General features: G+C 40.7%; 1 protein-coding gene across 22 annotated transcripts in view; it reads left to right on the top strand.

Annotated features, from left to right (window-relative positions):
- The first annotated feature begins 808 nt into the window (after positions 1 to 808).
- Positions 809 to 26,483, top strand: part of ZMYM2 (zinc finger MYM-type containing 2) — an 85,423-nt gene continuing 59,748 nt past the window's right edge. For 3 of the 22 annotated variants that reach the window (XR_012056710.1, XM_072931088.1, XM_072931041.1), the window contains exons 1-5: positions 819 to 959; positions 14,798 to 14,940; positions 17,260 to 17,321; positions 19,553 to 21,643; positions 25,914 to 26,199. Coding sequence is in view for 21 of the 22 variants with exons in the window: in XM_072931088.1 (XP_072787189.1) it covers positions 20,551 to 21,643; positions 25,914 to 26,199 (1,379 nt within the window). In the remaining variant the exon portion in view is untranslated. Of the gene's footprint in view, positions 960 to 1,959; positions 2,018 to 14,797; positions 14,941 to 17,259; positions 17,322 to 19,552; positions 23,087 to 25,913; positions 26,200 to 26,483 lie in introns of those variants that run through there. The other 19 variants (XM_072931108.1, XM_072931105.1, XM_072931111.1 and 16 more) reach the window with 19 other exon arrangements.

Below are 26,483 nucleotides of genomic sequence, written 5' to 3'. Positions count from 1 at the left end.
TCACGTTGGTTCGAATTGGTACCAAGCTCCCCGCAGCGGCTTCCGACAAAATGGAGGACGCCACCACCACTGCCACCACCAACACCACCACCACCACCATCTCCTCCAGGAGCCATGTCGGCGGCTGATATGGCGCCCTCCCCCGCGGCAGACGGGGGCAGCAAGGCGTCCTCGGCTGAGGCGCTGCTCAGCGGGGCAGGCTGCGGGGACGCGGGTCAGGCGCCCTCCCTAGGAGACGCAAACTCTCCCTTTTCCCTCTGGGAACGCTTCCATTACCCATGCTCTGTCCACCAAGGGAATGACCCCAGGTTCAAAACCCTGGTGAGGGGAAGGAAGGAGCGGAGTGGGGCCCTTTGGAGAAGCACTGCCAGCCCCTATGGCTCGGCGGCGGGGCCCAGAGTGGGAGAGGCGAGCCCGCGCCCCACGGCCGGAGCGGTGGCGCCCGCAGGGAGCGAGCGCACGGCCGGGACGGCTAGCGCACCCTGCGCGCGGCCGGCGGGGCGCAGCCGGCTCGGCGGCACCGGGAACTTCTGCAAGTTGCCGCTGTCAAACAGCGGCGCGGGGAGCGCCAGCGCAACCCTTGGGCACGAGTAACGAGCCGGTCAGCGGGCAACGATCCGGGTTCCTCAAACCTGATGGATCAAAGTGGGAAGAACCCCAAGCATGGCCAGGAGGAAGATTGGCAGTTTATAGGGTCAACCGGCTGCGGGCGGCTCTGATGGATGGGCGGCGCACCCACTCGGCTAGCCCAGCGCCAGAGCCCGCCCTCTGGGAAAGCCAATGCCGGGGCAGGGAGGCGGATCTCCCCGAGCTCCCTTGGCCCGGTTCCTCCTCCTCTTCGCCAGCAGCTGCGCTTCGCCCGGGACTGGACCGAGTTAGAGTTGAGGCGCCGGAGGAGTAGCGCAGAGTGCGTGCGTCCCCCGCGGGGGGGTTCGTGCCCGCAGGCGGTGGGAAGCCGGGTAAGGCGCGGGCACGGGGCGCTGCGCCTCACCGGGGCGGGCTGGCGGCGCTTAGCTGCCCCCAGGGCGGGGATGGGAGGGCAGCCGCCGTGCCTCACAGCTACCCGGCCAAGTACCCCGCGGTGTCGCTGCCGCGCCGCCACCTCTGGCGGCGGGGGTGCGGGCGGCGCCGGGGGCAATCCCGCGCATAACCATCGCGCCGCGGCGGAGGGCGGTGGGGAAAAATGGGGGGCGCCCGGGGGCAGCCCCAAAGGGGGGGCAGGGGTATTTGGGGGAAGGGCCGGGTCTGCTCTAGCGCCTCCTATTTTAACTCTCTCCCTCCCTTCCCCGCCGGGCCCTCGGCTGTTGTTCTGCCCCTGTGCCTCCCCCACCCACCGCCCTCGCAGCCCCCCCGCGGGTACCTCCCTCCCATCCTCTCCCCTCCCCTGCCCGGCGCTCCGCGGCTCCCCTCCCGTATTGTTCGGCTGGGTCCCTCTAATGGCGGACAGGAGGCGGTAGTGCCGCTGGCCGACTGCAGGGGGGCAAACCCGAGACCAGGGGCAACTGCCGCGCGAGCGTGCGGGGCGCGCGGGCGCTCGCCCGGCGCCGGGGCCGTGCCGCTGAAGGGCCCCGCGGCCGCTCCGGGCGCCGGTTCAGGGCTTATAGGGCAAGTTCGCAGGTAACACTCGCTGCTCCCCGCCGTGGGTGCCACCGCTGCCTCTGTCCCCCACACTCGCGGTAGAAGCCCTCCGGTGTGGCGGCGCCCGGGGAGGGCTCCATGTCCCTCCTTCCTTCAGCGGGGACAAGCTGCGTGGGTGTGCCATGAGGTGTACCCCACAGCCCCCGGCGAGGGCAGTGGATTTATTTGTTTATTTATTTATTTATTTATTTGAAAGATTGGGATTAAACGGAAGTGGTGAGTGATGCAGGCAGTACCTGCCCTGGCCAAGCGATGGAAACGCTCCTTGGGGGCGCTGCCTGATCCTCGCTGCCCCGTGTTAACCCCATGTCTTTCCCTTAGGCTCCAGCCCAGTTTGGTGCAGCCTTGGCAGCGACCAACAAGGAGAGGGAGCTCCATTGTGAGTGCTATTTGTGTATCGGTTTCTGCCTTTGCTAGACCTCCTAACAGCGGGCTTGAACCATTCCCCCCGCCCCGTATTCTCCTGGGGCAGGGGTGGAATGAGGTCCCTCTAGGGCTGGGTGGGGAAATTCCTGCGTTCAGTAGCCGCTGCCCTGGGGCGAAGCCCCAGTAATGGCTGTGAGGCGGCTCCTCCTCGGAGTGGGCGCTGCTGCTGCAGACATCGCTCCTGCAATACCAACTCCGGCAGGCAGACGACGGGCTGCTGCCGCTGCTCACGTTACCCGGCTCGGGAGGGAGGAGGAGGAGGGCATATTTCGGGTGCCCTCTAGAGTTGTGTAGCGTGTGTGAACATCCGTGACAAGACACCTTCAGCCATCTTGAATTTTTCTCCCCCCCTCCATTGCTCGAATCACGTGTCCCGCGTATCATCTCGAAGCTAAGAAGAGGTATGGGAGGTTTAAAATCACCCAGCAGTTTTTAATGGAGAAGCACGCTCCATGGTCTCTTTGTGACTGGTTCACAGACTGGTTCTCTACACCCGCAGATTTATTTGGATGGTCTTGTTGGGTTCCTTGGCTGGGCTTCTTAGCCATCCACTTTGTCCCTTCCCTTGGAAGCTGGAGGACACTGGTGAAACCCACAGGTTCCCAATAGCGAGCATTTTTGGTGTTTTGTCTATGTGGAATTTGGAGAGCAGATTTTGATCTCTGTTGGGTGTTAGGTTGGCTGAGGAGAGGCTTGTTGCCTGCCAATCCCTGTGGGTAGGACTGGGATGTAACTTGACTCTAGTTTCTACCCTTGTTAATACTGGGGCTGTTTTTTAGCTGCATGAGGGATTCCGAAATGGCCAAGTAGCGCAGCGAAGGAGCGAGTGAGGCTCGGGAGCTGCCGCGGTGGGCCCGGGCGCGGTGCGCGGGCTGCGCCGCCAGAGGCGCCGGCGGGCAGCGCGGCGGCTCCGCTGGGAGCGTGCAGCCCGAGAACAAAACAAAAAGGCAGCGCCTCTCTTGCCTTATGGGTCCCTCGCTTGGTTACAGCACAGATTCAGGTGTTGCAGTCTTCCCCACCACTCGTATCTTGGTTCCCCCCCCCATTTCTGTCCCTTGCTGTTTTACATTTTCCAGATTCGCAGAGCTTGCAACTTTCTTTGTCGCTTTTTGGTGGCTTACGTATACAAAGAGTAAGTCGTTCCCTGCAAAGCCTCACTGCTTAGGATGAGGACATCAGAACTGTATTTGTTCTGCACGTCTAAAATTATGAACTGCATCAAAGACTTGTAAGAGTTTACATGACATGTTATCTTTAATAAAGTCGTCTGTTCCAACCCTTGACTTGCTACAGCAGTTTAAAATTTTTAATAGTAATATTTTAATTCTTGCCACATCTTGGATGCAAGGCTACCATCTAATTTTACTTCTGATTCATTTGTTATGCATTCCAGTCTAATAGCTGTTCTGTTTTTTCTGATTATCCTTCATGTCAAAGAAAGTTACTTTGAGGAAATGTCAAGGCAAATGATGCTTTGGAAGAAGGGGGACTGTTGTGTACTGCAGGTGGTAGGTGGCACATTGTCCTCCTCCAGCTGTGATGGTGGTGGTACAGCCTTCTTATGGCATGTGATAGGACCATGCTATTCGGGGTATTTGGTGCTTAGTGCTGCAAGGTCATCTCTAGGAACCAAACTCATCAGCCATGTTATTTGGTGGTTAAACTAAGTAACTTATTTTAATAGAAGTCTGTCTTAATTAGAGCAATAAATTCATTTTATTATCTACTAAATTGGCTTTATATTATTGTTATTAATCCTCTTCGACCTCAAATATATGATTGCATTCTCCTGTTGCTTATCCTGTAATAACATGCTAATAGGGATTTGCTTCAGCAAGGATGTCAAAGTGGCAATGAAAAAATGAAAGCAAGTTTCTTTGTCTTTTATAGAGCTTGTTCAAGTATGTACAGAGGGGTATGGTACAAAGCTGGTACAATGTCTTTCAGAGTTTTACTAGGGTTGTTTGGTTTGGCTTTTGGTTTTTTTGGTCCTGCAGAATCATGAATTGTCTTGTGTTTGAGAAGTTTTCATTTTGATTTTGAGGACTAAGTACAGAGTTACTGAAGTTCTGTGACATTGTTTGAGTTTGCATTTAATTGATGTACCCTGCAATAAAAGCAGTGTGGGGAGTCTGTTAAGAACTTGTATCAAGAACTGTTGCTAATGGAAAATTCACTGTTCATGGAGAACTATTTATTTTTCCATCACAGTTAACAATGAACTCAACCAATTTATGGAAAGGGATTGGAATTTGAAGCTCACAGGAGTTCAAAAGACTACTCAGGTGTCCAGTGTGAGAAGTTTGAGGTAATACTTGCCTCATGAGGGCCTTAAAAGCCCCCTGTGTTGCAGTGGAGTTTTGTGTCCACTGAAATTATGTTCAGCTCCACAGCTGGAAGTGTTTTCAACTTCTTCTTAACTTTGTTTCAGTGATTTAATCTTAGTGGTTGAAGGCTCTTTGTGGCTAACTGGGTTGCTTGCATACACATTAAAGTTCAGATGAAGCTTAGCTTGTATTCCATATTTATAGCTTGCCCTGTGTGCTGCTGGCAGATGTGGCTGGCAGTACATGCCAACTTGATGTATGAACAATATGCTCAATATAGGTGCTACTATTTACATTCTTTATTTTATACCAAGATTTGCAAGTTTGTCAGATAGCGTTTTGTACTTCTAAGAGAAATTTTTGGTAGAAGGAAGAAGTTTGAGACTGCTGGAATGCAGTTGTATGTTATGGCTTATTCAGTTAGGACTTTCACTATATTGATTTTGATAGCATACTTTTACAGCTGGATTCCAGGCAGCATTCATTGCTGCTGTGGTTGGCTGGACTGAATACAATCCAGTGTGTACCCAAGTGACCAAGAAGGCCGATGGCATCCTGGTCTGGGTCAGCTCTGCTGTGGCCAGCAGGAGCAGGGCAGTGACCGTCCTCCCGTGCTCAGCACTGGTGAGGCCACACCTCCAACCCTGTGTTCAGTTCTGGGCCCCTCACTGCAAGAAAGACATTGAGGGGCTGGAGCGTGTCCAGAGAAGGGCAATGGAGCTGGGGAAGGGTCTGGAGCACAATTCCTCTGAGGAGCAGCTGAGGGAGCTGGGGGTGTTAAGCCTGGAGAAAAGGAGGCTCAGGGGGGACCTCATCACTCTCTACAACTGTCTGAAAGGAGGGTGTAGCTGGATAGGAGTTGGCCTCTTCTCCCAGGTTACAAGTGACAGGACAAGATGGCCTCAAGTTGCAACAGGGGAGGTTTAGATTGGATTTGTTTGGAAATTTTTTCCACTGGAAGGGTTGTCAAGCATAGAAACATGATTCCCAGGAAAGTGTCATCCCTGAAAGTAATTAGAAGATGTGTAGCTGTGAAACATAGGGACATCATCTAATAGTGAACATGGTGATGTCAGTTTAATGGTTGGACTTGATCTTAAGTATATTTTCTAGCCTAAATGGTTCTATGATTTCAATGCCACTTATTTATACTTAAATGATTTTGACAACTGAAAACTTTTCCATGAACTTCTAGAAGTTATGAATTCTATACGTGTTGTGTGAAACTCAGTGCCACTAGAGTTCAGTAAGACACACACACGCACAAAGAGTTTGATTATATGTGTGTATTTATGAGAACATCAACAGTTGCAGTAGAGGAGATCAGTGACTGTCCTTTATGGACAGGGTCCACTGAAGGTTTCTCATCCCTTCACGTGAAGTATCTTTTGGACTGGATATGTCAATGATGAAAGTTGTTTTCTTGCTCTGGATTGCTATCAGAAGAAAGTTATTTCAATCAATGGTTATAATACAGATTTATTAGTCCAAGCTAAGTAAAATCTACAGAGATTGTTAAGTTTTGTGTTTAAATGACAGTTTTTAGTGACAAGATTGCTACCAACATATTTTTCAAATTGCTCTTGATTCAGAGGGTATTTGTACTCTGTAAGTTTGTCGTCATGCTTAAATACTTAATTTTTGTCCATGTTTCCTAAATCTTTTGGGATTTGCTTTACCATAACTTCTTTCTCTGCCACTTTCTCACCATCAGCTATTAACAGAATAATCTTGTAGGGATAGCAGGGACTCATCACATAGGTGGGATGCAGAAGCAAGTGTTCAGTGATCTTAGCAGAGTAGCTGCAGTACTGGTTTGAAACACTCAGGTGATGTCAGTGCTCTAGCCAGCCATACTGAGTGTCAGTAGCACAAGAGGACTTTGGTTGGGTTTGTTTGGGTTTTTTAAGTTTGTCTGAGATGGGACTACTTACTGGTGTTTGCTGTTGTGCAAAACTATATGTTTGGGTCTCTAAAAAATACAATGTGTAATATGTTACTTTGTTATTTAAAAGGTTTATGAACTTTACTGTACAGGTTCTTTAACCCTTTCAAGACTGTCAGAATCATTCAATTAGCATCTTTGTAGCTTCCAAAGGCTGTAATATTGGCATTTGTGTACCTAGTGCTGTACAGTAGCCTGTTCAGGCATAGTCTCTGCTCATCAGTTTTACCCCCAACACACGCTAAGCAGGATGTCATCTCAGTTCTACCTTTCTCCCATGGAATAGCCGTGTATGCTTGTGCACATGCTGCCTCTTGAGCACTGATGGGGACAACAGCTGCTTAGATACTTGAACCAGAGCTACTGATGTAACTTCTGCTGTTCTAGATAATTAGGAGAAATCAGTGGCATTATGGAAGAGTTTATGTTGTGTTTGTGTTGGTTTCTACATTTAGTTTCCTCTAATCTTCTGCTGGTATATAATACTGGATGGTATTGAGGAAGATAGAAAATCATGCACATAGAATTATATGGGTTATGGCAAATATTATTAATTGAGGGCTGCTGGCAACTTGCAGTCAGTCCAAGAAACATGGACATCTTTTGTTTTCCTCCTGCAGGCTTTTGTTGGAAGTGTACTGGCATCTTACCTTTCTTTAGGCTCTTCTGTGCAATGCAGTCATTCTGAATGTTAAAAAAAGTTAATTCATTTAACTCATAATGCTACTGTGCTTTATTTTTTTCCTTTTGCTTTTTGTTTTCCTCTCTCCTTGAAAGTAACCTTGGTGAAAACCTTACTTCTTTTTGGAGATCCTTTTCCTTAGATCTGTGTAAGATCTTTCCAGCTTGATATTTACTCCTTGTACTACATCAGATTTCTCTAAAAGTCATCTTGTTCGTCTCATTCATAAACTCAGCTGTCATGCCTGTATGGATGACCTTCAAGTCTCTCTCTTCAGGCTTGCTGTCCTCTAGACTAGCTAAATCTCTGTGTGTGCTTTTGACTTCTCTTTGTGGATGTCTGACCTTTAGCTGAGGCTTCTGTTGCAAAGGAAAACTCTCTGTGCTGTTGCTTGTAGACAGCAGTGTCATGACATCTTTGAGTCAAGCCCGTAATCTAGCCCTGATTTTAGACATAGCACACAGTCTTCTAACAAAGACTGTAGATTTCTCCCACATATTAAGTGGTGTCTTAACTGTTAATCACCAATTAGGTGTTTGTTATTTAGTTGTGTGAAAAAATCATGAGAGTACAAGATCATGCCTTTGATCTCTGTATCATGTGGTAACAATTTTTCTTAACAGATGTGATGAAAGTGATCCTGCTCTGTTGATGTGGACCCAGAATCCTATACTAGAGTGCTTTCCTGGACTTCTCTTTTGACTGTCCAGTCTTTTTGTCTTTTGCATTTTATGGCGACAAAACCAACAGGTTTTACTTACCTTTAATGTTGGGATTTAACTGTGAAGGGTACTATCTGTTTTTGTTGTTAATGATATTTTAAGCACTGTTTAGGAAGTGACATAATGGGCAGTTAAACAATTTCATTCATTCTCCTGTGATGCTCCTCATACTTGGAGAAGTTCTGCGTGTACACCCTTACAAGCAAGCCAGTTGCAACCCGTTAATGCAAAAGAACCTGACTTTAGGAAATAAAACTTACTGAAAACAAACCCCAACCTCCACCTTTCCTGTCACCCTGGGACTCAAACACACCATCCTTAGAACAAGAACTAATTGTAACCTTTGTTTATGGTGGTGCTGTTTCCTTGTATTCTCATTTTTGTCTCTCTCCATCTGTTGTCCCTTATGTTTAGATTGTTTGCTCTTTGAGCAGTTTTACTCTGTGTTTGCACAGTGGCTTGCATGATGTGGTCTACAGCTTTGGCTCCTGAGAGTCTCTGATAACAGTTGTGATCTATGGGTGTGGTATTGGTGTCTTTTTTTCTTTGTGTGTGTGTGTGGAAAAGGGAAGAAGACTTAGTGTTCTGTTATACCTGAGGTAATGTCGTTGTTTGTTTGAGCAACAATTGATTGTTAATCCGCCAATCTATAAATGTTTAAGAATTCTTATTAAGCTGGCAGAATTTACCAGACATCTTTAGAGTTTACAACTAGTGTTTGCACATATGCATGTTTGGGATTTTGTTTATTATAATAATTATTAGTAGTAGCAGTAGTTTTTCTTGTAAGATTGGTTATGTTTTTTGAAATATTGATTCAGGAAATGAAATTTTGTTCTGGTAGGTGATACCTCATTAAGGAAGCCAAGTACTATCTAGAGACGCCAGGTAAGAAGTAATTTGTAATCCATGTAATAAAAAAAGAAATCACAATTTAGAAATGAAGAAAAATGGAGAGGACAACAGAGGTGATTTGTTTTTTACCAGAAGCAAAAGTTGAATATTTGCCATTGTTACTGTGTTTGACCATCATTACATATACTTCTATCCAAAGAACTAACAAAGAGAAATACTGAGATGGTCTGACTGATATTGTGTATAGTACAGTAATGATCTGAACTAAATTCAGCTTTTTTTTAGTAATTTAAAAGAACCATAAAGTTTGGAGAACATACACAAGAATTACGAAAGAAGGAGTGGAAAACATGTTTTCTCTTAACAGACTTCAGGAACTCATTCTATTCCTCAAATAAAAGATAATAGATTAGGGTATGACTTAATCCTAATCTAGGAGAGACTGAGCACCCAATAACATGTTAGGGAATTGGGTGTGCTTCCTCCGTCTCCCTTTCCAGCTCCAATGTTAAAGGCTGAATTTCTGAGTGTCAGTTACTGCCTAAGCAGTACAAAATCAAACAGGGAACAGTGTGTAGCCTTTCAGCAGGTACAAGATCTAGAAGATGAAATAGCTTATTGAGGCATCACTTTCTTCTTTTTAGGCAAAAGTTTATAGAGGATTTGAAAAGCTCCCTGCTAGGAAAGTTAATAGCTTTTTTTTTTTTTCAGGCTCAGACTATGTTTCCAGTTGCATATGTGGATTCAAAAGATGAAATATTGGCTTAAAACAAATACTACTTTGTATATTTTTCATGGGCTTAAATTTAATTTATATATCCTTGGTTGTATGACCATTTGAACCAAGCTAACTTAGGTTTGTCATTGTCCTTTCCTGTTTGTACCAACATCAGCCTTTTCTGGCTTTTATGATTATTTTATGTTTTTAATTTTGAGAGTCATTTTAGGTCCACGAATCATCACAATGAAATTTGGGGGTGAGCAGCTATGTAGATGTAGAGTATTTGCTCTTTTTTTTGTGTGTGTGTCCTCTTTCTACCATCTTAGCTCCCATGATGGACTGGCTGTTAGAATCCTTAAACACCTAGGGAGAAAGGGGAAAGGAGTAGGAATTCAAAACCACAGTAGTCCTGTCCAGGACTGGATGTGGTTTGTTTTTCTGGAACTGTGGCCCTAACAAATACAATATGCATCTTATTTTAAGACTACCTGTTACATTTTAAAGCAGTTGGATAACCTGGAGTCTTGATTGCATAATGTAACTTGCAGCCTGCCAGCCAGTGCAGCTGTGAAAACCTATCATACTTGCCTTGTTGACCAGATCTATTCTTGCCTTGGATTCTGTTTCCCATCAGCCTTACCTCATATAGAACTTGAATGGTTTTGCGGCTGGTTTTTTCCTCTGATTTTCTCACACTTCTTTTTCTATCACGTTTTGTTTGTGGTGATAAATTTTTTCTTTCCTTTGTTACACTGTAGCTTCATTGTCTGTTTACTTGGTCTTAATCTGCATGGGTTTCCCTCCTCTCTGTAGCATAATATTAACTTGCTCTTTTAAATTCAGTTTTCTTTGTTCTGAATTACTTGATGCATTGCATATTAATCACTGCAAGTAAATTGTGTTGAAGAAGCTTGTCCATACCAGGCCCAAAATACTACGTTGTTAGCCAATACTTGATTATTTCTCAAGGATGAAAAATCTGGTTGAAGCTATTAGCTGATGTTAGTTATGCTAAAGGCAAATAAAATGGTCCGTCTGCAAACTTGTTCATTTACAGACTTTGGCATGACAGTTTTTCCTCTTTCTAAGCATATGCAAAAATAAAGTATTTTAGAAGCATTAGTCAAAAAGATTTGTTCAGTCAGGCACTGAGAAGTGGTGTGCCATTAGGCATGGTGCACACCAGTTACCCATACAGAACTACTTGTTCATGGGTTATACATATATGAGTGTAGACTAAATGCTAGTTTAAAATAAAAATTTTTAAATCCCAACCAGTTAAGAAGAAGCACTACTGAAGAATAATGCTAAAAGTCCATATTGTTAGTTAAAAAGTGTCTTTGTTTCCAGAATGTTTGGGAATAGTACAATCTGGGCACTAATGGGATAGAAGACAGCTTTGCCTAGTCCTGATGAAGAGCAAGTTAAATATGATTAGTGCACCCTAGCAGGATGAATGTAAGGAGCATACTGTACTGAAAGAAGCAAGGTGGTAGCCAGCAGTTTAAAGAAAGTGATTGTTCTGTGCTGTCTTATACTGGGAGAACACATCTATAGTGTTTAGTCTGGTTTTGGTTAGACTCCATCCTAATGAAGATACGATATTTTGGCAGTGTAAGACCAGGGTGATTGAACACATAACAAAAAAGGAAAAGCTGAGAAAGAGGGGTGTGTGCAAGAGAAGGCTGAAGGGACAGGTTACTGCTGTGTTCAACTAATTAGTGGGAAAATAAAGAGAAGACAAAGCCAAGCTCTTCTCTGAGATACCTTTTGGTAGAATGGCAGGTAATAGGCATAAGTAGCAACAGGGATAACAGTTGTGAATAGCTAAGATAAATAAATATTGGAAAATTCTTAACTTGACAAATTTAGAAGATTGTGTGCTATTTGTGTATATCAGTAGTTTTGTTTGGGTTTTTTTTTTTTTTTTTAATGCAAGCAAAAACTAGGGACTTCATAGATTGGAATCCTCAGTTAATCTTCATTGCTCTGTGTGGAGCAGGAGTAAGCCATATTTTTGAAATGTGTGCCTTGACCCACTGACACCAATGGCCTGTGTTCTATTGCCCAGGCTTGACATCTAAATAAATTTGCTCTTCCTGAGTCTGTTTCTGATCGAGCCATTCAGTATTTGTTTTTCCTATTAAGTGTTGCATTTTTTAAAGTTAAGATCCATTAAATGACAACTTGACCTCTTTTCATGCTGTATTAATGCCATTTTCTAGTTATTTTTCAATATTTTACGTGTCCTTTTCCTGTTTTCATATCTCTGGCATAGTGTTTCTCTACTGTTGCTGTACTCTTTTTCCACGTAGCTATCTTTCAGGTCTGTTTCTTTGGCCTAGTGTTGCCTATTTTCTGGAAATAGACTTGTGTTTGGATAAAGTAATAGATAAGCATTTATTGTGGGTCCTTTGTTTTTCTGTCTTGTTTCCCCTTTCTATTCCATTTATAATAAAGGACATCCTTAAGGAGCGTCTTGCTGCTTGAGTTGTAGATAAAATTTACTGTCTACTACATTACAAATAATGGCTTTTAAGGCTAGAAATGGTGCTGTGTTCTTGCTGATCAGTGTGTTTCCAAGATTAAACAGACATGAAATACATAGAAAGTGTGCAGATAAGGAGAGACATGTCAGTGTGGCTGCCCTAAAACTGTGTTGGTCAGCTGTATGATTTTGATTTGCCATTAATTCTTATGCCAAGTGCTGCTCATTCTTTGATGAGTAGTCTTGAGAATTACTGGTGCTTGTTTCGGATGCCCCTTCATGGAATTAAGTTTGAGGTTGACTTAGTATTTTGAATCTGTTTGTGCATGCAAGGAAGCATTTCTTTGCATTCATTGAGTAGGAAGACTCAAGAAAGAGGCTGTGTTGAGCAAAATTGTTCAAATATTCCAGGAAGCATCAGTTGGAAAACAGATCTCAGCATTCACAGGGAACAGTGGTGGCTGCAGTTCAGTTAAGATGCTCAGAAGGTATCAAAGTTTGCATGCTTTTGGTAAGCTTTAGCTGTATATACATAGTTATTCTTGTGAATAAAACTAAAATTTATTGACTTGCTTCACAATATTTCACTAAGTAGATCTTGCCCTTTTATTGTTCTTAGTTATTGTCTCTGCTGGATTACAGGTCTTTTCAGATGCTTTTATGTTGAATTCTCTGAAATCTGCATGACAAACACTCTTTTTGTAAGCTAATTTCTTCAATCCATACAATTCCTTTCAAAATCAGAGGAAATAATTCAATTTGAACCAGCTCCAATCCTACTGGAAAATAAATTCTGAAGTAATGTCTCAAAACTGAAATTATGAGATATACCAGGCTTTTGTAATGGTGGTACTTAGATGAACAGGTAAATTAGATTTGTGAACCTAAACTTAGTATCCTGTTCCTGAAAGCTTTTACACATGTTCTGAAACACCAGCAATATAAATACATAGATGGGTTTGTGTTAAATATTATTCAGACTCTTTAATTAGCTTGTATGGTAATTTAAGACCCTTGTTTTACTTCAGTGTTGTGAATGAAGTGTTGGCACTTGAGGTTAGCCCAAAATATACAAGTATTCCTGTTAAGCTCATTACCATGATTTGTGTGTGAATCTGGCAGATGAAATAGTTGGGTCATTGTGGCATTAATGTAATATCTGAGGCTTGCTTAAAGCCTTGCTTGCTTCAAATACACAACTCAGTGTGGCCAGTGGATATACATGTTGTAAAATTCAGTCTGACCTGTTTTAATGTTCAGCCTGGTGCTGCTTGCTATGTTGTCAGTGGGCACATGCATGTTGGACTGTTTTATGTAGTAGTTGCTGTCAGGGTAGAGCATTTTTGTCTGTGGCCATCATCTTGTCATTACTATCCTGTCTGCTGAAATGATCTTTGTGCTGAAGTTCAGAGCTGTGGCACCAACACTGATATGTTCAGGCACAGCTGTAGTGTTCTTGCACAGAAATTGTTCATTTGGGGAACTGATTTGGCTGGAAAGGATTCCAGCAGGAAAGTCTCTTTTGTCTGGTTATGTGTGTGGTAGCAGAAACAGCTGTGTGACATGATAGCATAGCAATGAGACTGTGGCTGTGGACCTGGTAACTAGGCAGACCTTCAGAAGTGTTAAAATTTTTGTGAGAGATGTAACAGTAAATCGGAGCTACCAGGTATCCAAGGCTTATCTGAACATAAAAAGCTAAGGCTGATGGCTGAATACCCCTCAGGAAGATTTAAGGAGGAAAAAACCACAAACCAAAACAGTTTATGTGGTTGCCTGTGTTGTGTTTTATATCTGGTGACTCAGAATGGCCCTGCAACTGCTTTGTATCTAACTTGGAGTTATATTTACACCAGTAGGAGTCTCTCCATACACAGTATATATAATTTACTATGTCCAAATTGAGACCGTAGTAGTAGCATGCAGATTCAGTTTGAAGCTGGCTTAAATTACAACCTTTTAAGAATTCTGGGCTACTTGTGTATTTCTAGCAGTTTTCACTTCTTATATGTGGCGATAGTTGAGTTACTAGGTTACTTCAATTGCAGAGAAAAAGTGATACTTTCAGGTGATTTTAATTGGATTATTTAGTTTGTTTTCGGGGTGAACTGTGGCATACATTCAGCCACTGGGTTGATGGTTCATACCCCGAGAAAGCTGTGGTATGTGGGTTGCCTCTAGCTGTGTAGGGAATGAGTGTGACATTAAGCTACAGAGCTTCTTGATAGCTGCTTTGCAGATAGTCTGTACTGAGCTTGTGATCATCAGACAAGGAAAGTCAAGTGATAAGTGATTTTCTGTAATAAGGAGAGGAACTTTAGAAAGTAGCTGAATAAAGGAATTAATTGATATTATGGTCAAATGAATGTCAGGGTCAGGAAGTGACCCTTAGAACTGAAAAGCCTCACAGAACACAGGACATGTTCAGTAAGTCTCTAGCCCTTGTACAAAAATGTTGACACACATCCCTCAGCTGAAGTCAGCTTGAGCGCCATAGGCTAAAATTTAGATTTTTTGGGTAAATGGGTAGAGTTTCTGTGAGGCTAGTAGTGATAGTTCTTTTGTATGTAAGAAAATTATTATTACTCTTCTAAGTTGGGTAATTGCTGTACTAGACAGATTGACAATTGGGTGACTTGCTTGCAACAGGGATGTCAAGGAATAGAAGCTTTTCAGTTAAAGCCTGATTTTGCAGCAGATTTATTCTGGTTTTCAGCTGACTGGCCAAGAATTTTGTACTTTCCGTTGAACCACTGTGTTTAAGTCATAAATGAATTTATTCCAATAAATTGTTTGCCCAATACCTGTTTGAGCTGGTTGCATTTCTAACCTCTGTAGCCTTCTACAGCAGTGATTCTCCCAATTAACAAAATGTTTTCATGCACAATAGATTATTAAAGCTTCTTAGTTATTTAATTTGGCACCTTTTTGTTCTTGCAAAACACAGGGCAACTCTTACCCTCTTACCATCTGTATTTTTTTTATTCTTTCAGATTTAGGATCTTCCTTGAGTTGTTTCCATTTCAAAGAGAAGTGTTTTCCACGAGTATAAATTGTTCATGTAGCTCATCTGTTTTTCCCTTTCTCTGGAAAGTGAGTGATCTGAACATCTCATGATAAGCAAGATGCTGGTGAAGTATGTTTTTCTTGTAGTAGCAAATGTGTTTTGTTTTATTTGATTCTTTTTTTTTTTCCCTTTGGTTGTTGATGATTGAGTAGTTTTGATTTGTAAGAGTGAGAGAGTTGCAACTGGGATCATAATTTATGTGTATTTTTCCCTCTGCCCCCAGTTCATTACCGTGCATTTATCACTAGTGTTTTTTCCTGCCACACTGCTTTACAATGAGTTTGTGTTTTCAGCGGCTGTGAATAAGTTTATATGATTAGGAAGCACTCATTTTGGGAGTCACTGTCTCTTTGGCCGACTTATATGTGTTGATCTGTGTCTTTTTATTTTGGAACCCCTGGGGTAACTTGTCTTTATTATGGCAACAACAAACAACACATGATATTTTTCTCTTTAAATAATTACAAATCCCCGAGAGAACATCTTCTCAAAATCTTTGTTTCAGATAATTTACACAGCAGTCTTCACTGAGTACAGTGTTTGAATGCCTTTTGCAAGACTTTAGTGGGATATACCTGTTTAATCACAGTTGGTCTAAAAGTATGTGAACCCTTCAAATGGTTTTGGCAGTAGTCCTGTGAGATATTACCTCTTCCTTGTAAAATTTGTGTTGCTCCCCTCCCCTATGTTTTTTTTTTGATCTGTTTATTCAACTGTAGTTTCTATCAGTTTATTTAGTGACATGATAGGACTGTAGTCTGAGTAATTGTTCTTGCCTGCTGCTTAAGTAATTTGTTGCAGATACTGAAATAAAAAATTGCTAACTGCCTTTAGAAATCTTAAGTGACTTCCACAAGGCCCTAGTGATTTGTTATAAAATCCTCTTGTGTTAGCACTTCGATGCAACATTTTTCCTCTGACCTGACCTGTAGAAAGAGAGCTTAGATATGATCTTCCCTGATGTTTTCCTTACTGAACATGCATGCAGAGAATTTATTCTGTGTTTTCTGGTTCAGGCTTCATGGATGCTCTTTTACTTCAGGAAAATTTAACTGATTGTAAAATTGACAGAAATTGAGATTTTAGACAGTTGCTCTGACCTAGGGCAGTAGCCTGTTTCTATACAAAAGGTGTATGAAATGTATATAAAACATTCCCCCAGTATGAGTCCAGCACTTTTGTTGGTCAGAGGCTTTCTGGTGGTAGTCTCTGTTAGGTTTTTGGAGTCCTTTTGGGCTGGTTGTATGCATAGTATAGTGAGTTTTATAAATGGCTTTCAAGCTTTTTGTTCTAGCTGGTCCATTTCTTTTCCTCCCACTGAGGTTGCTCTTTCTGAAGCCAGATGTTGAAGTAATGAAGTTTTTTGTATTTTTATTTTTTTATTCCCTTGGGAATTTAAATATGCTTTTCTGGAGTGCTGTCTGGATAATTATACCTTGAACTATGTTGCATGGCTCAGAGTTCTCTAGGTGGTTGAAGTTGGCTGTGTTATAAAAATTTTCCCCATCATTCAGTGGTGGGCTGATTTTACTCCCCCCCTCCCCCGCCAGTTTGCACAACAGTAGTTAAAAGTAGTTAAAACAGTAGTTAAGTAGTTATCTCACCATAGTGAGATAATGGGAATGAGACTACTTTGCAGTCTCATGCTCATTATCTCACCTATGGTGTCACTGGTTGAGTGGAAGTGATTGGTAGTATAGCATTAATGGGCTGTTTCTTCTGCTTGGGATGTGGAATTTAAAAGTGGCTCAGTACCTCTCGAGGTAAATAATTTAGTTATGATACTGTGCTTTCCTAGCAGAAAGTAATACTCTTTCGCTGAGGCAAATAAGTCCCTTTCTTTTTGTTCCTATATTTGTGTCTTAGGATACTGTCTCCTAAATTTTATTTGTCCACGTTTGAAGATGTTTCAGTTATGCATTATTTCTAAAGTAGTCTTTCAAGTTTTTCCTTTTTGTATTTGGGCTTATAGCACTGGTAGGGAAACATCTGTACATGCTGGTCCTACTTTGGATGTCTGTTTCCAATGTCCTGTTTTGGTGGAACTGCAGTTTTAGCCAGATTTTAGTGACTCCTTTTGATTTTTGTGTTTTTGCTCCAAGTGTATATAACTGTGACTTGAATCTTCTGTTGCCTTCATTTCACATGTTATTAATGGCACTTGGTAAAGGCATTTAAATTCCAAATTCTGCTTTTGTTGAAGCAAAGTTGATTTTTTTTGAGGTACTCATACACCTCATCTGGGTTTCTGCAATTCATTATAACTTTAACTCTCTTATCATTCATCAGTGGAGTTGACCCTACAAGTATTACTTAGCTGTCTTAAGAGCTGTAGTAGTTGTCATCATTCTAAAGAAGCACCTGCATTTTGTCTCTTATTTCTTCCAGCAATTAAGCTTTGAACAAAGCGATGGGATCGTAATTTATTTCAGCGTGAGGACTTTTAATAGGTGAGTGATGTAGTTTAAATTAAGAGGAACCCACAAGGCCTGGTTCAGGAAGGGCTGTTGAATATTGGTAGTGCTTCTGTTTCTGTCCAGATGTGATTTTGGTGTTTGTGTACCACCACAAAGCATTGAGCTTGTTCTTCAGCAGTATTGAACTTGAATTTTCTGGATTTTTGTTTGAGGTGTTTGTTGCATTTTTTTATTATTATTTGGTTTTGTTGTTGAGTTGGGCATTTGTTTTGTTAGTTGGTTGGGGTTTTTTCTGTTTCAGTTTAGTTTTCCCCCCCAGATCTCAGCAATTCATCCAGTCATCGGTCTAATCAATCTCACGGGTTTCTAACAATTGTATTTATATTGTAAAGCATCTTTTGCTGTTGCCAGTTTTGAGGTGTGAGTTTTTTTCTAGTTTTCCATTCTAAACATTTTTTGGTGGTTTTTTTTTTTTTTTTCCCTGCTAAGTCACTTTTTTGGGTAGTTTTAAATTTAGAAATACTGACTGTGACATTGCCTACATGGTTTTTATGTTTCTCCTTGCTGTTCCGACTTTTAGAAAACAAGCTATCTCATTTTGCACATTTTATGGGTAATTTTGTTGTTGAGAGGTAGGAGCTATTTGCAGGGAGCTATATGCAGATTTTGCTTATGACTTTGCACTAGTAATTAAATACAAATTTTTACTTTTTTAATACTTAACAGTACAGCTCATTAAAACCTAAGAGCTTTGTGGAAAAAGTAAATAGATACAGGCAAGAAGATACGTGTTTTGAGTCTTAACTTTGCTACATGTTATATGCATGTATTGCAATGCAGCCCAAGTCTGTCTTTCTGGTAAGAAGTTGTGAAAATAGGAATCATAAAGGTTTTGAGTCAGGCCTGGAATGTAGTCTTGGCATAGTCTCATTTTTTCTCTGCTCACATCTGTTCAAGTATATTTAAACTTTATTAAAAGGTTTGTGTGCTTGTGATGCTTTTGTTCTTATAGAGAAAGAAAATATATAGAATAAACCTGTGAAAGTTTAAAAATTAAATTAATTATTTTCAGGAAAATCTGAGATGCAGAAAAATCTTAAGTTATTCAGCCCTAGAGGAAATAGTGAAAGTGAAAGAGAATATTGGATTAAATTAACCTTCAGTGTAACTGACTGATTTCCAGGGCGGTACTTGCCAACTACATTGATAATACAATTTTTTTTGGTAAGAAACCGTCTTTCATTCCAATTCAGTGTTCCCATTGCTGTGGTTCAAATGTTATTACATAATGGCATTTGTCTGAAAGGCTAAGATAGGAAGGAACTAAAAGGTGGTTGCTTGCCTGTCTTCTAGGATTAATCTGGTTCACAGCTTTACTGTTTGGTCCTTGTCCTGCCCTCTCTGCTCTTTCTCAGTTTATGGCAGCAGGGCTTGAATGGTGTAAATGCATAGAAGAATATTTGAGCTTTATTCCTCTGGGCAACTTTACTGTCTGGGGGTTTTAAAGGCTGTCCTCAAACAGTAGATAACTACACAAGTTGATACTCTCTTTTAAAAATGCTGCCAAGTCTGGAAAACCTAATGAGTGTTATAAAGCCTGAAGAATAAATAGATGCTTGAACTTTGAACATTTTCAGTCTCCTGTGAGCGTTCACATGTGTTAATATAGACTATGGATGCCTGAATCTGTGCTAAGTATCACTGCAGTGTATATATACAAGTTGAAAAATATTAGCAGTGTAAGGTTTATATTGCGTTGTAGGCCTGATTTTATGTCCTGTAGTTTTTGTTTTATATTTTAATTTTAGCATAGTGTAAGTGTATTCTGCTACAGGCAACAAGGAGGTTGACCTGATGAAAACAAAGGAAATGTAGCTGCTAAGATTTTTTTCTCAATTGCTTAGTTTACTTGAATAATTTCTTTTGTTAGTGTTCTATTACAGATATACTTCTTGGTTCTAATGTTTGGTTACTCAGTTGCAGTTATATATGTCTGTCTCTTATGAAACATGGCATTTTTTCCCCACTATAAAGCCTTCTGGAAATGTGATGTGACAAAGTAGAAGATCTCAAACAGTTCTGTTGCTGCTTAATTCCCAGCAGGGATTGAATGGACTTACTGTAGGATCATAGTGCTACAAGTCAGGTTTGAACTTAAACTGTAAATTTAGAAGTAAGTCTTTTTGAGGAACATAGCTGGCAGATGATGCTTCAGGTGAGGAAATCGTTTTGGGTAGCTAATGTTTGTTTTAACCCTGTTTCAGACCACGGTACTTTTGTGAAAGGCAGCAAGTTGGTACAAGAGCAGTTTTCCCACAGGAAAGAAAATAAAAGTGCTTGGAGCAACTTATTAAGGTAAACAGATTGCAGTGGATTTCTGGATGGGTAAGTATAGATGAGCAGGATATTTCTACTTCTTGTATATACCTTCCTGTACAAAGGTTTTATAAAAAAGCACAGATAACCACTTCTAGCCTTCCACACAAACTCAGTGGTGTTACAGATCAGCATATACTCCAAGACATACCCAAATTATAATTATGTGCATATTTTTCATGTAGTATTATATCAAGATCAGTTTAACTTACTGATCTTTAGTACGGATGTTTTTAGAGCCATCTTAGAGCTTTGATTATATCCAGGTTGACTTTTGTAATTTTTAATTCATGGTTCAATTGACAGTTATGAAGAACAGATTCCTCAAGCTGAACAATTACTAAAAGCAAACAGATCTCCCCAGGCAAAGTAGCTGTTGGGAAGTAGCCTGAATAAACACTGCTTGCTCTTAAAAGAAATAAGATGAAGTCACTGAAAGTTGCAGGAGCATGAGGTAGTAAGTCAGGACTTCAAATGAGCTGCCAGTCTGTAGTGGCTACAAATGAGAGGTTGCTGTCCACTTTCTGCTGCTCAATAATGTATCTATCTCTGTCATGTGCAAGTGTTTCTTATATATCTCTTCCTTACTTCTTTGTTCCAGTCATCTTGTGGCTATCTAAGGAGCTTTGGCAGTGTGGAGTTGGGGGAAGATCAGTTGAATTTCAAAGCTGTTAACATTCCTAATAGGGCCAAGATTTGATAGGAATTCAGTTTTTCATTCTGTGTGCCTAACTGTTGGACTTGCTTTGCAGTCTAGCAAAAGCAGTGCTAGAAGATAATTGCTTGCATATGTGGGGTGGGAAAGGGACTGAGAGATGAGGATTGTGTAATAAATAGCACTGAAAATTCTGTTTCCTCTGTGTAAATGTATTGATAAAACATTGTGATGTGTAGAGATTGCATATTTTTTGCTAGTAGAGAATTAGAAAGTAAATGGATATTAAGACATTCAAAGAAAAGCATAGAAAAACTTAATTTTCCTTCCTGTTATCTCAGGAAGAAAATAAAATCTGGAACTATTAATTCAGTAGTTATTTTTAAGAACTGTTACTGGAAAGTAGTGTCTTACTCTGAAGTTGGATGTCTTCCTTTCTTGCTTTGTTTTATTTCAAACAGCAGATCTGGAATGGACTCGAGTCCTCTGGGAGGATTAGATTTGTCTGAAAATACTCCTAGTGTACTAGGGAATACCACCATGGCAGCGGGTCTTGCAAATGTAGGAAATACATTTGGAGGGCCACCAAGTTCTTTGGTTTCTAGACCTAATAAATTCCAAAACTCACCTATAGAAGATGATGACGATGTAGTTTTTATCGAACCTATACAACCTCCGCAAAATTCTACATCACTGGTAGCAGACCAAAGGAATGCTGCATTTACATCATCTAAAAATGAAGAACTTAAAGGAAATGATTGCAAAATGCTTCCTTCTCCAAAAGACTTACATTCTCGAAAGGGGAGTATAAGTGAAACTATTATTATTGATGATGAAGAAGACATTGAAACAAATCAAGGACAAGAGAAGAATGCTTCCAGTTTTAATGAACGAAGACTTCCAGAGTGTAAAAATAGAACCAACGAAATGGAATTCTCACCTTCCAGTTTTTCAAGAAGTAAGGTAAATTCAGGAATAGGTAATAGTGGTATAACCACAGAACCAGACTCAGAAATTCAGATTGCTAATGTTACTACATTAGAAACAGATGCTATGAGCTCTGTCAGTGTTGGTCATTTAGAAAATGATGGTGATGGGTGTGACATGAACCTAATGATTACACATGTAACGTCACTGCAGAATGCCAGCTTGGGAGATGTATCTAACGGACTGCAGTCACATAATTTTGGTGTTAATTTGCAAACATACACCCCATCTTTGACTTCACAGACCAAGACTGGTGTAGGACCTTTCAACCCTGGTAGAATGAACGTGGCTGGAGATGTATTTCAAAATGGAGAATCTGTGACTCATCATAATCCTGGTAAGTTGCAATTTTGAATTTTTCCTTAAAAGCTAGAAATAAATAGTGAAATAAATTGATTATAGAATTTTTGATTGAAGTATTTTTGGCAGTGACAGTGCTTAGTCTTTTAGCATAATATGTATGAAAGATCTTGATTCCCTTCATGCCCATCACTACCTTATTTGTGCCTAGAATAAAATATACTCAGTGGCATAATACATTAGAAAATACGTCTTCACCAAAAGGATTATTAAGTATTGGAACAGGCAGCCCAAGAAAGTGATCTCCAACCCTGGAGATACTTAAAAAGGGTGTAGATGTAGCACTCAGGGACATGGTTTAATGGGAGTGCTGGGTTAATGGTTGGATTTGATGATCTTAAACATTTTCTCCAATCTAAATAATCCTGTGATTATATACATGTTTTTGAAGATTTCTTCTGGGTCAGTGATAGTCTGTTTACCTTGAGTAGGTACCCCTTCTCTATATGAAGTAGTAGATGCATAACAGAGACACTTCTGTGCTACCATTGATTTAGAGTCTGATGTCCCAGTAAGCACTGGAGTGCCTATGATAGAATGGTTTGGATTGGAAAGGACATTTAAAGATCACCTCACCCAACCACCCTACCGTGGTAGGGACATCTTTCACTGGATGAGGTTGCACAAAGCCCCATCCAAACTGACCTGGAACACTCAGGCATGGGGCATCCATAGCTTCTCTGGGTAACCTGCTCCTGTGTCTTGCCACCTTCATTGTGAAAGAATTATACCTTATGTCCAATATAAGCCTACCCTTTTTCAATTTAAAGGTATTGCTTCTTGTCCTCTTACTACAGGTCTTGTTAACAAATCTCACTGCATTTCTTTCTGTAACCCCCCTTTATATGTTGAAAGATTGCAATATGGTCTCCCCAGCCTTCTCTTCTTCAGACAGAGCTACTCCCAACTCTTTGCTTTTCTTCACAGGAGAGGTGTTCAAGCCTTCTGTCACTTTTTGTAACCCTCTTCTTTGCTTGCTTTAACAGGCCTATTTCTATCTTGTACAAGGGACCTCAGAGCTAAATGCAATATTACAGTTGGGGTCTCAGCAGAGCAGAGGAGCAGAATCACCACAGACCAGGATACGAGTGATTTTTTTTGGTCTGTAGGCACAGGTTGCTGGCTCATGTCCAATTTTTCATCTACCAGTCCCCCACAGTCCTTCTCCACAGGGCTGCCCTCAATCCATTCAGCCCCCAGTTTGCATCGATATTGAGGATTGCCCTGACTGACCTTGTACTTGGTCTTGTTGGGCTCTGAGTTTTCCATGGGCTCATTCATCCAGGCTGTCAAGATCCCTGTGGATGGCATACTGTTGCATCTGGTTCATCAATTGCACCACCCAGATTGGTGTTCCCAGTAAACTTGTTGAGAGTCTGCCTCATCTCATTCTCTGTGTTGTTGAAAAAATACGAAATAATATCAGTCCCAGTACAGACCCTCGAGGGACACCGCTTGTTACTGGTTTCCGCTTGGACATTGAGCCATGAACTGTAATTCTTGGGGTGCAGTCATCCAGCCAATTCCTTATCCATCAGATACTTATGTCTGCAATTCAGCAGCTGGAACATTGTGGGAAGACCCTATCAAAGGTCTTGGAAGTGGTCCAGGTAGATGAGGTCCATGTAGACATGCTTTGGAGTGGAACTTAGGTTTTATTTCTCTCAATGGAATCTAGTTTTGAAGTTTCAGAAATGCTCCAGAGAAAGAGTCAACACATAGTAAATTGAGGATGCAGTTTACAACTGCCCTGATCTGAACCAGGTTTTAATGCAGCTGTATGTAGCTCAGTGTGTTTCAAAGCTGCGTACCTGTGTAAAACTTCAGTACTGTCTTCTTCCCCACCTCTGCCCCAGGTTGGACTGACACATTTTTTTCATATTAAAAAAAAATATTTAATTTTTGTAAGATGACTTGGCAAATAAATGATATAAATCACAGGAAAGGATGATTTTATAGCACTTTGGAGCAGGAATGAGTGAGAAAGAAGAGGAGCAACCTGAAAAGCCACAGCAGCAAGAAGTAGTCAAACATGACACTGTACAGTCTCATAAACATGCCCATTACAGAATTACAAGTAGGAACCTGAAGGGTGAAGACATAAGGCAGTGAGGTATGAAAACTCACCAGGAATTAACTAAGGAAGTGTGATACATCTCAGTTCAAGGACATGAAAACTGGATTTTACAGGTACATTGTAGAGGACTTTAAACAAAAGAGGTAACATGGCTGAGAAGTGAGATGTGAAGAAAAGGCTTAATATAAAAATGGGTATCTATGAAGATGGGGTATGGAAAAAGTAAAAGAAAAAAAAAAAGTCAAGATCCTCAGATATTTTTGCATATTTATGGAAGGAGAAATGCAACAAAACATTGAGAACGGCTATCTGAGGCCTTAAGAAAATAAGGAATAATTGAAATAACCTTAGAGATACTATTACCTACCTTAATTTGGTATTAGTCATGCTGAAAGTTTCAAACTGAAATGAGTAGCAAACTCAAGTTTTCATGACTGGCAGTTGAGCGCTACTGGAATTACAAGCAGATGTAGCTCTGTTGCACATGCTGTACATTCCTGGTAAGAGAGGCAATGTGCTTTCACTTGATATCCAAGAGGAAAGAGGAGAATCTCAGAATGTTTTGAGGTGTTAAGGTGCTCTACCAGGATATTAGTATATTTGAAGTAGTAGAAGTAGAGAAAAGTTTGAAGAGGGCACTTAATTTTATTCTAAGCACTCTGGTAGCTTGTCTTAGTTTATCAGTAAGGGTATTCATGCCTTCAAAGGTTAACGTCTTTAATGCTTTTAAGACAAATGTTTTGTGTCCTTTTCCCTTCACCTTTTCATTCCAGCTCTTCTGTTTACTCTCAAGCACTACAACAGGTAAATTTCTAGTTTGTCTTAAATGCCTGAGTAGTAGGATGTCCTTGACAGCTAAAAAGTCACACCGGAAAACGATCTTTTACTTGTATGTTGTTTCTTGCACTAACAAGTGTTCTTGGATCCTTGTGCCTAAATGGATTTTAAAGCTATGCATCAAAATATGTTGTTAATAGAATCCTTTGGGGAAAGACAGAAATGCAGAAAATAAGAGGAAAGGGTTCCTATTATTTATTGAACGATAATGGGCTAAAATAATGTCTCTTAAGAAAAAGGTAGGGGTAGTTGCTCATGCCTGTCGGTTAATGTTTTTGTTATCTGAAATAATAGAATTTAAAATCATCTGTCTTATATTTGGGTATTAGTTGTATTAACACTCGAGAAATACTCTGAATCACTCCAGTAAGACATTCCAGGCTAGGTAAGTCCCAAGTGCTGTCACAGTATTTGGTATAACTGGTGCACAATTGAAAATTTGTGCAAATGTTTTTTTATATTGTAAAATAAGTTAGTTCAGTTTTAATTCATGCTAAAGAAATGTATTATTAGTGGCAGTCCTCAGAAGGTAAACATTTCTAAACTCTGATGATAATCACTTTAAATAAGAGCTCAGATTCCAGAGAAAAGCCTAGAAATTACATTTTATTAGGGGATTCCTTTTCCCCAAAAAGCCTGTATCTTCTGCTCCATACCAAGATACAGAGCATGTAATTTGACATATGAACTTTGTAGATGTATTTCTTTCAGGAAAAAATTGTTTTGCTTACATTCTTCTTATGTGAGTTATCATATAGCAGGTTATGCTACAAAAGATTGGGCAAAGATGACTTTGTTCCATGGTAGTTTATTTTCCAAAAATACAGATAGAAAACTAGTGGAGTCTGAAACATGGGGACATGGATCTGTGTACTGCCAGAACTTAACAAAATATTATTTTCTAGGTTCATTGATTTCTACTGAGGAAGTCATATCTCTCATGACTTTGCAAGTTCACTGCTATACATATAATTCTCTGGCTTCAGGCTGAACTAGGAGCCAGTTCTAGGGTTTATCACCTAGGCTGGAGGCATTATGCTTTTTAAAGCTTTGAAACAAAATAACTAATGAAAATTTCAGATCTAACTTTGCAGAGATGTCACTAGATGTAGGATGGGAGCATCCTGAAATTTGTTCATGTTCTGAAGCTTTGTAGCAATGGAGAGTGGTACCATCAAACAGGATGTTTTACATTAAACCTGAAATTAAAATACCTTTCTTCTGTGGTCGCTGCCACAGAAAAATGATTTTATGATCATACATCTGTGAATACTATTCTGTACATACTTAAGTCTCTTTATTTACTTTTATGTTTGCGTTTTTTGTCTTGAAGATTCTTGGATATCCCAATCAGCTTCCTTTCCTAGGAATCAGAAGCAACCAGGTGTGGATTCCTTGTCACCTGTAGCATCCCTTCCTAAGCAAATTTTCCAGCCTTCTCCCCAGCAACAGCCTTCTAAGCAGGTTAAAGTCACATGTGCGAACTGCAAAAAGCCTTTACAAAAGGGACAGACTGCATATCAGAGGAAAGGATCAGCTCACCTTTTCTGCTCCACTACCTGCCTCTCATCATTTTCACACAAGCCCACTCCAAAGAAACTTTGTGTCATGTGCAGAAAGTGAGTTGTTTTGTTTCATTCTAGCACCTAAATTCAGTACTATTAAGATTCTTATGCGTGCATGAAAATTGTTCTATTAAGGATATAAAATTTGATTATATAAGTTCTTTATGTAGTGTTGCTTAGTCTTTGGAAATGTTGAATTCTCTGTGTCTAACAAAATAATACCAGCTTTTGAATTCAGAGTTTGGGATATTGTTTTATTGTTGAAAGCCAATACACTAAAAATAGGTGATTTTTTTTTTTTTTAAAGATAACGTGTCCAAGTTGTGCCATACTTTGTG

The sequence above is a fragment of the Taeniopygia guttata genome, chromosome 1, assembly GCF_048771995.1.
Source record: "Taeniopygia guttata chromosome 1, bTaeGut7.mat, whole genome shotgun sequence".
NCBI classification, from domain to species: domain Eukaryota; kingdom Metazoa; phylum Chordata; class Aves; order Passeriformes; family Estrildidae; genus Taeniopygia; species Taeniopygia guttata.
This window is presented reverse-complemented; position numbering and strand designations above follow the sequence as displayed.